At 37.9% G+C, this 12,385-nt stretch overlaps 1 protein-coding gene across 6 annotated transcripts in view; it reads right to left on the bottom strand.

Moving 5' to 3' along the window:
* The window catches only part of LOC763796 (mediator of RNA polymerase II transcription subunit 12-like protein), a 68,668-nt gene that overhangs the window by 39,804 nt on the left and 16,479 nt on the right, over positions 1 to 12,385 (bottom strand). For 4 of the 6 annotated variants that reach the window (XM_030982021.1, XM_030982024.1, XM_030982022.1 and 1 more), the window contains exons 5-12: positions 11,595 to 11,681; positions 10,727 to 10,886; positions 8,092 to 8,357; positions 7,266 to 7,376; positions 6,609 to 6,733; positions 4,603 to 4,873; positions 1,693 to 1,792; positions 705 to 841 (exon numbers count right to left, since the gene is read on the bottom strand). In XM_030982021.1, the coding sequence (XP_030837881.1) occupies positions 705 to 841; positions 1,693 to 1,792; positions 4,603 to 4,873; positions 6,609 to 6,733; positions 7,266 to 7,376; positions 8,092 to 8,357; positions 10,727 to 10,886; positions 11,595 to 11,681 (1,257 nt within the window). Of the gene's footprint in view, positions 1 to 704; positions 842 to 1,692; positions 1,793 to 4,263; positions 4,404 to 4,449; positions 4,581 to 4,602; positions 4,874 to 6,608; positions 6,734 to 7,265; positions 7,377 to 8,091; positions 8,358 to 10,726; positions 10,887 to 11,594; positions 11,682 to 12,385 lie in introns of those variants that run through there. The other 2 variants (XM_030982026.1, XM_030982025.1) reach the window with 2 other exon arrangements.

The following is a 12,385-nucleotide window of genomic DNA, read 5'->3' on the forward strand; positions in this document are numbered from 1 at the left end:
TTGTAGACAGGTGGTCTTTGTACACAGGTTCCTTTAGTAGTACATGATTCAATGAGAAACTATTTTCAAGGGAAACAACAAATGTGGCTTTTGTAGACAGGTGGTCTTTGTAGACAGGGGGTCAATAAAGCAGGTTTGACTGTAGTAAGTATAATAAGAGCTAAAAAAAATTAAAAAGCAGTAAATCGATCCTAGGGGATGCTATAAGGGGCCTGAAATATCATCCTAATTTTAAAATAATAGCACTATGTAATCATCACTCAGGAGAGGCTGCAAAAGCAAACAGAAATAAATTTTGAAAGTCTACTGTCCCTGAACTATGCAATCATCTAATTTACAAAGTTAGAACGAAAACTGAAACACATTCAAACTCAAATGATTATCACACTAGGGTGTAAAGAGGATTTCATCTCCGTTTGCCTGTGTTACACTCTCCTAATATGATAATGCTGTCAGAAAGCACTAAAATCTGGGTACTGGGGAAAAAGGTTATTGTTGTATACAAATGCCCCCCCCCCCCAAAAAAAAGCAAGTTGAATGGGTTATGAATACCTTGAGTGTTTCCTGCTTTTCATAAATAAGTAATGTGTTTTGTAGCTCTGTTTTGTAGCTTTGTTACATATATACACAGTGCCTCTATCCCCTTCCCCCACCCCCCATAAAAAAAATATATAAATAAATAAAGATTGATGAGTGAGGCATACCTCGGGTGCTTCTTGCTTCTGACTATTGAGAAATATCTTGTTGTAGAGAGCATCTATTGAGTTGCTAGCATCGCAGCGATCAAAACAATGTCTGTCCAATACTTCAAGGGTCTGTAGTACTCTTGATATCGTGTGACCTGGAAAAGACAAAAAGAAAATAATTTTGATAATCTTCATTATAATAATATAATAATAATAATAATAATAGTGGGTTCTTGTATAGCGCTCATGTCAGTCAGATTTGACCCTCCTGGCGCTCCCGATTATAACCCTGGCTTTAGCACGGCTGCCATACCGCGCTCTAGCATTTCAAGGAATAAATTCCTACCAGGTACCCATTTACTTCACCTGGGTGGAGTGTGGCAAATGTAGATCAATGTCTTGCCAAAGGACATTAGTGCATACTTTACAAAAATAAAAGTACACGTACATAGCAAACTAGATGAATGTGACAGCGACTCCGACGTTGCTTCCACTCTCGATAAATGTCATGCTTTTGCATTCCGGACACACCTTTTTTGGCCACAACATTTCACTTTATACATGTAGCTACCCTCAGAAACTGACCTTTGACCTTCAGACTCCTAAACCCAATGATTCATATTCTCATAAGTTAAGCCGGCACTCAGTCCAGACTAAACAAGAATTTTAGTCCACACTTCTATGGGGTGCTAGGTTTCATCATCTTCCTCCTTCAATATTCATGACAAAGATAATGTACTGAAGACTTTGTTGAAATTCAGTTCATACTCATATTATCTTTTTCTTCCCATTTCATTGCAAAATTAATTTTTTGGACACTTTTAATTGAAGGATTAAAATAATCTGTACAGGGTAAATGAGTTGGCAACAGGCACTCTTTAAAAGTGTGGACTAACTTAATATATGCGCTAACTTAGTACGCGCTACCGGAATACAACCATAGATATATATATATATATATATATATGTATATGATATATCTAATCAATTGATCTTTTCAGCTTACCAGCTGCGGATTCTTGGCATTTATCTGAAGACCATCTCACTTCTGCTCTCCTACTCCTCATTTTGATCTGGTTTTCTGCCTGCCGAATGCTGCTCCGAATCTAGTGGTATGGTATGGTATGGTATTTATTGAATAATGCATCCGAGTTACATATACTGAATTGCATATGAATATACATTGCATTTTAAAAACAACTGTACAATTTAAAACGATATCACTTACATAATTATAAGTACACATATATGTCACATGTTTATCCTTAATTTTGTACCAAATGTAAAATAAAAGCAAAAACATGAACAAGAAGGAAATGGGGAATATGTACCTAAATAAAGTATAAAAGTGAGGAAGAGAGAAGGGAAAGATGTAGAGAAAAAGGATAAAAAAGGGAAAGAGAGAGAGAGAGAGAGAGAGAGGGGGGGGGGAGAGAATGGGAAGGAAAGTGAGAAAAAGAGACCAAGAGGATAAGAGATCGAGAGATATAGTGAAGAAAGAGAAAGAGCAGGAAAGATAGAGAGATGGAGAAAGAGAGGAAAAGAGAGAGGAAAGAGAGAGAGAGGGAGGGAGAGAGAGAGAGAGAGAGAGAGAAAGAGAGAGAGAGAGAGAGAGAGAGAGAGAGAGGGGAAGTGTACATAGAGACACACAATCAAAGAAAGGGATCAGCAAATGGTGATCTGCTTGGTAATGGGATGTGATTTCCACATATCATTTTTCATGAAAAGAAACTGCTCTATTCTACGTGTGAATGGAGAACTGCCAAAAGCTTTAGTCGATATGACAACTCTGCAGATTTTACATCAACCATTAGCAATTTATAAGCATACAAATGGACACAATACATTTAAGTATATTAGTATAAAATGCAATTCCCCCATCCAAAGTTTCACTGAATTTTAGTAATTAGGTCTAAACATGATGAATATTAACTGATATTCAGAATTCAATTTGGTATTTGAGACAAAGTATTAATAAGGTGAAATTCAGAAAAGCAGTAAGAGAAAATGCAAGAAAGCAAGAAAAAGAGTGACAGTTTGAAAACATTTTATTACAGTGTGTAGCTAAACCAACATTCTTTTTGTTGCATGAAACAGTACCAAATATCATGAGTTGTTGAAAATTAGTGAACTTATAAAGCTCCGGAATGATTCAATCAAAACATAGAATTTTTGCATTTTGTTAGAGTTCTCGCTGTGGAAACAGCTGATATTAACAGCTTGCAGAAGTTCCTGGTTTTGTATATCTTACACAACTCCGCAACATCTCGACTTATCCCAACTTTATTCTATGATAAAAGCCACAAAAAATCAATCAATGCTGTTCATACACATGTTTTTGCTGCTAAATCTCATTAAAATGTATTTTTATCTTCCCTGTATATCCAGACAATCCCCTTGATCCTTACCAAAATTAAGCCTGCATTAGGATTAATACTAGCATTAGGATTAATACTAATACAGCAAAAAGATTCTAGTAAATCTAAGACAGATTACATCGTCATGAGGGATATGGAAAGAATTTAAAGATAAAGTTGGGTTCTGGTCACGCGATTGCATTGTGAAAGAAATGCTGTGGAATCGATCAGAAAAGGTTGATCATCTAACATATATTGTTAAAGTATTGGTGTGTACTGCAAGGTTCTGGAATCATCAAAATGATAAGAAATTTGGCCCAGTCTTGGTAACATTACAAGCACTGTACACAGAAAGATGTATATGGGACTACACAAACAAGTGCCATAAACATCAGTCCTGATTTGTATGATGTTACATGCCATATTTAAAATATTAAGACATTTGAAGAGCCATGCTTTTCAGGGAACATGTTGTATCTGATGTTCTTCCACACTTGCATAATTTCAATGATAACGCTCACAAATTTTTCATCTCTTCCCAGAACTCAACCTTCTCTTTAAGCTGTAACGTTGGTGTACCAATAAGAAGGTACATGTTGTATGGTAATTTATGAAATGATTTCATGTAAATTAGGAATAACGCTGGTAGCTACAAAAATGTATTAGTGTGTGCAGCACATTTCAATTATAATTTACATAATGTGCTCTTAAACCAGATTTGGAGGATAAAATATTCTTCATCTAATCCTCAATTTTGCTGAAAATTATTTCAGTTACTCCCACAGACTCAAATAAAAATGAACAACACGTTCTATGTATACCAACCCTGATAGACAGACAGAGAGACAATAGACACCAAGGAAAACAGACTAACCTGATGGTTCTACATAGACACGCTGACTCGCAATCAGAAGAGACAATGGACATGGCAGAGAGAAAGAAAGACAGACAGCCGAACAGACAGACAGACAGTCAGACACATGGCCCAGCAAACAGACAGTCAGACAGAAAGAAAGACAAACAGACTTACACAGTGGTTTTGCATGGACATGCTACTTGGTAATGGCAGGAGGGATGATGGACAAAGAAATATATCCTGGGGACAGACACAGAGAAAGTCAGACACAATGAGAGAAAGACAGAAAGACATGCAGACACATGGCCCTAACAACAGACATACAGACTGAAAAACAGACAGACACAAACACAAGTAGACTCACCTGGTGGTTCTGCATGGACACACTGCCAGGAAGGGGCAGGAGGGATGATGGACACAGAAATATATCCTCGGGTCAGACACAGAGAAAGTCAGGCACAAAGACAGAAAGACTGATAGACAGACAGACACATGGCCATGACAACAGACATTAAGACAGACAGACAGACACAAACACAAGTAGACTCACCTGGTGATTCTGCATGGAAACACTACCAGGAAGGGGCAGGAGGGACGGGGGACACGGCAGGATATCCAAGGGCAAACCAAGTACAATTCAGAAACATGGCCCTAACAACAGACATACAGACAGACAGACAGACACATACAAAAGTAGACTCACCTGGTGGTTCTGCATGGACACACTGCCAGGAAGGGGCAGGAGGGACGGCGGACACGGCAGAATGTCCAAGGGCGACCCAGGTACACTGTAGTTCTTGCTCTCACCTAGGTTGATCCACACCAGGGCACTCGGGCAGCGCAAGGTGATGGCTTGCAGGACGCAGCTCAGACCAAGGATGATGGAGTGGTGCTGAGGGCAGCTGCGGAACTCTGCCAGGATGCTGGCCAGAGCATGCTGGGAATGAGGCGGTGTGTTCGGCGGTAACTGGACACTGGGGAATCAGAACCAAGGGCAGATATAAAGAAGTTATATGACACTTGAATGCTGTTTTGTCAATTTATATGTAATTTTGATATTGTTATCTGTAATGAAATTCCATATTTTATCTTTGTATATATTGTATACTGTCATGATGATGGAAATAAATGTCAATTCATTCATTCACTTGCTCTGGCCGAAATTATTCTGCTTTCAAAATCTAATAGTACCATCTGAATTCATAACTACTATCTGGTTTTTACAACACATGTTTCTACAACAATTACTCTGATGTAAAAGAAGACCTTCGGGTTATAGTTATCGAGTTAACATTTTTTTTTCTTCCCGGCATCCATGAGACTCTTTTCCAAATGTAATCTTGTTTTTTATTCACTGATTTTCTTTGTCTTTGCTGAATAAATAAAATTAATAATGTCTAAATGTATAACTTCAACATTGAGACAAACACTACACCAAACCCTAAGCCTAAACCTAACCTAAAACCCAATCTATATCTTTGACAAAACAAACCCTGATGAGAATGTTGCCGGAGCAAATGTCAGATCATCAAATATGGACATCATAGTAATCCAGGGTTTCTCATAATTTGGTAATTAGTACAGGTGTATCTAATAAAATTGGTGATTATTTCCTTCAACCAACTAGAAGCTGTGATAATAGAGAAGTAAATCTTGAGGATTAATCTCTTTATGCATCCAGAGCACATTGATCAGGACTCTACGTGACATATCTATTGTATGTATAAGTAATTAATTCCTTTTTACTCTTTCTTTCAATCAAAGTAAGTAATAATTTAAATAATGTACATAGTTAACAATCATTATACAACACCTACGTGGATCCTTGTAATTTGATTGGAGGATTGTTGGTCACATGATATTCAATAGATGGTATATTGCACGGTCGTGCATTTTTGGTTATATGCGCCGTGCATTTTTGGTTATATGCAGACTGCGTACCTCTCTGCTACATGTGCGCGTATCCCTGCGTGTATCTGACGCGAAGGCAATCTGCATGTAATCGAGAAGGCTTGACTCGAACTTTAATTTATCTTTATGAGGAGTAAAGCATAATTTGTTGATTAACGTTCTATTAGGTCTTCTTCGATGTTGTATAAAACAAATAATGAATGTTTTTCATTCGTTTAATAGTGCAAATATTTTCATTCGTTGAAAGATTAACGTTAATTCTATTCAACTCGGCTGACGCCTCGTTGAATAGAATGTTAATCTTTCAACTCATGAACATATTCGCACTATTGAACTCATAACCATTCATTATTTGTATACTGGACACTGACTTTTACATGAAGCCCGGCGTTCCTGTCTTGTCTCCAAATACTTTCATTAATGTAAATGTTTAGATTTTTTTTCTTGTTCTTCTTGTCTACTCCACTTTAATATTATTCCCATGTTATATATCAATATTATTTTGTAACTTTTAAATGTTTGTTTAGCTGCGTGTATTTTTAATGGAATTATTTGATAAAATGAACTGAATAAAAATATTTTTAAAAATCTATTGATTCAATTCAATTCAATTCAATTCAAATTTATTGGTCCAAGGGCAAATTTGTTGCGTTTGCATGCATTATTCACAGAGAAAAATAAATAAAATGTTTATGTGACATGATACATACAACATAAAATGAGTCTATGGAGAAAATAAACATATAGCACTTTAACAGATATTTTGTCTGAATTTACTGAATTATTGAGAGGACTTACTTGCTTGAAGTATTGAGGTGAGGTGAATGCGGTCTAGTTTCAGAGCACATGGACATAAGACGACGAGCACAGACGTAGGCAAGACGGCGGGATAGCATCTGACTCTTCAGAAACTCTTCCAAATACTACGAAAAAAGCAAATGTTCAAACAGCAAGGATGATCACAAGATACATGTACATTGCATTCTTTATACTCTACATTCTCGTTGCAGGATAACGGCCTGGCATACTGATGTGCCCAAACTGAAATCCATATTCAGATAATTTACCTTTTTAAAGTTATATTTCATCAAAAGTGCCTTTCCTTTATATCTTTTTCTAACATTTCTCATGGAGTGCTGAAGTGAATAGGTTTTAGTACGACACGATGGAATTATTACAGAAACGGCTTTAAATATCACTCCGTCAGTTCATGAACCCCTGTAACTTGGCACACATCTTTGTATGTAGTATGTACAACACGAAATTGCCTTAAATGATCCTATATGCCAGATCATATTGTGTACAATGCAAATGGAGTGCAGGGTTGGCTGTCAGTTCATAACACTCAAATTTCATAAGGCATGCAACTTTAGGTACTGCAGTTTCTATTGATTTGTGTGTTTTTTGGGAAACTAAGATTCCGATGTGAGATCTGCTTAGGAATAAGCTACATACCTGGACAACGAATGGGAGAAGGAATCGCAGAGTGCTGTCATCGTTGGTGTTAACTTTCTCTAAAGTGTCGACCAGCCAAGAGAGATAGTCATGGCATTCCAACATCCCTTCCTAAAAAACACAAAAGAATGAAAAGAATAGAATATTTTTGTCAAAGTTACTAAATGTGGAACAGGGTGGTATTCTGAAAACGATGTTAAATTTAGTAAAACAATGTTATATTTGTCATAACAAATCAAAATCAAGACAAGTGATTGGTTAATAATATCTGCTGCAGGTACCACCAAATGCTAATACTGAACTCAACATTTTCATGGTGGACCCTTAAAGCTTGTTAACATATAATCAGCATAAACCGTCTGATTTTTGATTATGGGGATGTTTTGTAAAATTCTTCATGTTTCTTTATCTTATTTACAAACAGATGAAGAATAAATGTTCGACTAACATTTCCATCTTCCACTTGCTATTCACATGCACATTTTTAAAAAAAACAGCGCAGCGAATGGCCCTCCCTGTCTAGCACCATATGAAGAATTTAATTCCATAAGGAGCTAAATCCACTTTTGTAACTTCAGAGAAAAAGGAAATTGTTTATCAGATTTTGTACAGACGTCTATGGAAAAATGATATTAGAAGGTGCACTCTTTTCATGATTGCTCCCAAAATTTAGGTAAATAATTTTGTTGAAAGATGGGTACTTAAGTGAACAATGTTCTGATATCAATAACTTAATTTTCATCAAAAGTGGATTTAGCTCCTTTCAGAATTAAGCTCTTCATATGTGAATGAGCCATTAGGGAAAGTGATTCTGCCCTGCACGTACCTGATACAGGTATCTGGCCAACTCTGTGGTATACTGCCACAGCTTCACGCACTTCTCCAGCTCGATGGTGCTGCCCCCCATGGTGCCCGACCCCATGCCCATGGACCCCATCCCGCCCCCTAGCATGGACGAGGTGGTGGACGATGACGACTGCTTGGTGGTCGCCGACGCCGCCTGCTGAGCGGAGACCAGGGAGGCTGTGTTGTTGTACTCCACGATCTTGTCCAGCTGGCTCTTCAAGAACTTGGTGATGATCAGACACCAGTCTGTAATGAGGGCAACAAAAAAGAAATACTTAAAGGCCGGCTGTACTCGTTCAGCCAGAAGGGATTAGACCACACAGTGAGGTCACTGACATGTGCCGATCTCATTAACTCAGCTTTCAATTAACATAAGAAAAAGAGGATCATGGGGGACCAACAGGCTCTGATTGGGGAAGTTTTCTATATAGAGGGAGAAATTAGCTACAAGTACAGTGTAGTACAGAGTGGCTTTAACACAACATCATCAATGATAAACATCAAGGCCTTAAATTCAGAAAGGTATACAATTTCATCAATCATATTCATTGATAATCTTGCTTTGATTAAACTTGGTTATGATGAGATTCCGATCTGTAATGACAGAATTTTTAAAAATAAAGGAAATAAAAATCATTCTCAATGAATAACAATTCTTTCTTCATTAATAAATGCATTGATTATCTGGTAAATTTGGCTCTTTCGACACACCCAGCTGTTATAACATAGGGACAAAAATATCAAAGGAGATCTCTGTGAATAGATCATATTGAAACTGACATTTTTCGCAATTCTAAAAGATAAAGAGACTTATAATGTTATTGCTTGTTATCTCACGATTTTGTTTTGAGTTGAGCTTGCTTCTCTGTTGAGTAAACATGTTGTTTACGTGAACCGCTGAGAGAGAAATTGTCGCAGCAAACCTGCCATAACTTTGGCATATGACAATGAATCTTAATGATCTTTACATTTTTGAAAAGTGGCATAATCAGATTGACTATAAAGTACTCCTTTTTTTGTAATAACGAAGGAAAGATGGTGACAAAAAGACAAGAAAGATGTGACAGAATCTGTAAAGAATGCTCGACTATCTGCTTAAAAAACATGTATGCCATATCATAAAGGAGGGAACAAACAAGTATAACAATTTGTTAAAGGTATTATAGGCAAAGGTTCCCAAAATGATGAAAAATTGATTTTGAGAAAAAATAAAAGGGAACTTGATTACTCAAGACTTATGGTACCCGGCGGTACCAGGCAGTGCCAGGCAGTGCGGAGTGGTGCACTGCCAGGTGCAATAAATTATCTCACGATTTCTAGTTGAGTTGACCTTGCTCCTAGCTGTCTCCACATTCATATATATTTTTGTTGTTGTATTGTATGGTAAATGTTTCTCTTTAACTTGTACGCTATGTGTTGTATTTTATATGTTTGTTATGATGTTTTTATGATGAATGAAATAAAGTTCAATTCAATTCAATTCAATAAACACGTTATTTACGTGCTATTTTGGAGCCAGATTGCTTTTAAAATTTTAAACCCATGATGCAAAGAGATTTCAGACTTTTATGGACAGTTGTATAAATTAGTACATGCATGTAACAAAAAAGATAACAAAAAGTCCAGTACTTTCCACCACAAAACGACAACTATGATATTAAAAGTCTTTACTTTCACACTGCACAGTGTATGGCAATTTGCCAGCCTTTGAAGAAAAAAAAGGACAAAAAAAGTCAAATTTCTTAATGCACAAGTTACTGAACCCCCCCCCCCCCTTCCCCACACACACACACACACACTCTCTCTCCGTCTCACAAATGCCTTGTTCTCTAGCGTTTCATCCACCTAGACCCCCTCCCCCATCTGACGCCACTGACATGAGGCTGTCTCTTCTTCATCTTTGTTTACGATATCGCAGCTTGTTTGGCAAACTCCACCCCCCCCCCCCAAATGGCCATGCCGGTAACTAGAGAGTTAGCATACCTTGTGAGGGATCATTGGGTTGTCTCTTCTTCATCTTTGTTTATGATATGGCAGCTTGTTTGGCAATCCCCCTCCCCCCACCCCGAACTCTCATGATACCAACAACACCCCACCCAAAAAATGGCCACCCCGGGGACTAGAGAATTAGCATACCTTGTGAGGGATCATTGGGTTGTCTTTTCTTCATCTTTGTTTATAATATGGCAGCTTGTTTGGCAATCCCCCTCCCCCCACCCCCAACTCTCATGATACCAACAACACCCCATCCCCCAGAAAATGGCCATGCCAGTGAATAGAGAATAAGTATACCTTGTGAGGGATCATTGGGTTGTCTCTTCTAAGTCTTCTTCATCTTTGTTTATGATATGGCAGCTTGTTTGGCAATCCCCCCCCCCCCTCCTCTCATAATACCAACAACACCCCACCCCCAAAATGGCCACGCTGGTGACTAAAGAATTAGCATACCTTGTGAGGGTTCGTTGGGTTGTCTCTTCTTCATCTTGGTCTCCTGGATGGCAGCCTGGTTGGCGCCTCCTCCCCTCCCCCCCCCCTCCTCCCACCCCCAATTCTCATGATACCAACAACACCCCACCCCCAAAATGGCCATGCCGGTGACTAGAGAATTAGCATACCTTGTGAGGGATCGTTGGGTTGTCTCTTCTTCATCTTGGTCTCCTGGATGGCAGCCTGGTTAGCGGCCATCATCTTCAGATACCAGGCAGCTCGGATCATGGGCATGTTGTTCTCACATAGCGTCATAAAGATGTCCTCCTTGCGATGGAACACTGGTACCTGATCATCAATAATGTTGACAAGTTTGTATTAAAGGAGGGGAAGGATTTTGTAGGACAATAATGGTTATTTTATTACACTGAGAATTAAGAAATGTATGTAGGGAGGGTGTGTCATGAATGATTATGTAATAGTTAAATTCATCATCTTGAAATCTAAACTGGGTTAATGCCCTTTTAGCTTTTCAGCATGTTCTGAGTGCAACAAAAGACCTGGGCCCCGTTGCACAAAACTTACCATTGATTGTAACTTTGCCATCAGAATCCTTGATTTTGATTGGCAGTTGAGCCCTGTTACCATGGTAGTTGCCATTGATGGCAAAGTTACCATCAAAGGTAAGTTTTATGCAACGGGCCCAAAGGTACACAAAATTCTCTGAACCTGGTTACTATGTTTTTCATAAAGCAGTTAAAAAACTAAAATTCAAAAGAGATTTAAAAGTATTATCACAGATGTACAATACATGTACTGTACGTGTTTAAAGGGTGAAAATAAAGGGCAAACCATACTGAATGCAGAAACTGTACATAAAACACAAATCACATCTCTTAAATATTGTCTTAAAATGGAGAAACGGGTGAAAACTTAATATTCAGAAAATTGCAAGTAAAACGGTCTGTTTCCAGGATGAATGAACTTTCCTCAAGTCAGTTTTTTTTCTTTCTTTTTTTCTTTTTTATTTGTGGGGGAGGGGGGAATCTTATTTACCTTCTTTGTGAGTTGATTGAGAGATTTATTCCCAGCAAGGTCATGAAACCATGACTGTACCTGACCTTTCGATTTGTTGGCTGCAACCTGACAAGAGAAGAAAAAAAAACAGTGGAAATAAAAGAATCGCTCTCTAAAAACAAGAACAAAAAACAATTGATAGGTGCATGTGTACAACAATTGATAAATCTTAAATATTAATTATGGTAACTGTTTCATTTAGTGTTCAAAGTTAAATTAAACATGCATGCTATTCTCCTGTGATCTATCTATTGCTTCTTTCTCTTTCTCTATTCTAGATAATACATAGGGCCAGGGCCAGGCACGTAGCCACAAATTTCCAAGATCGGTTGAACTGTTTTAGACCCCTTTTTTTTACCTCGATCGATTACATGTATGTGCCCCCCCCCCCCCCAAACATCGAACTCTGGCTACGTGCCTGCATACAGTGCATAGGGCTGCAAAAGGTGGTTATATGCACAATTTTCTAAAGCTAAATGTACTGTATGTTCAAGCAAATTGCAGGTTTAATATTAATGTAAATTATCCACTCCAGTGATTATACTAATCTACTTTGGAAGTTTATAAATCTAACTCTCACAAGAACACACAACAAAAACGATGTAGCTGGACAAGGATCTAATCAAGAATGTAAAGTTTAAAAGGGATGTAACGACAGAAAGCAAAGAAGAGAAATTCAATAACCAAGCATAACTCATGAAGATATTAAAGGTAAAGACCAGTATTGGAAACGCCCCAATTTCAAAAAATGAAATGGAAGCTCCTACTAC

The sequence above is a fragment of the Strongylocentrotus purpuratus genome, unplaced genomic scaffold (assembly GCF_000002235.5).
Source record: "Strongylocentrotus purpuratus isolate Spur 01 unplaced genomic scaffold, Spur_5.0 spur5_scaffold_12, whole genome shotgun sequence".
Classification (NCBI taxonomy): Eukaryota; Metazoa; Echinodermata; class Echinoidea; order Camarodonta; family Strongylocentrotidae; genus Strongylocentrotus; species Strongylocentrotus purpuratus.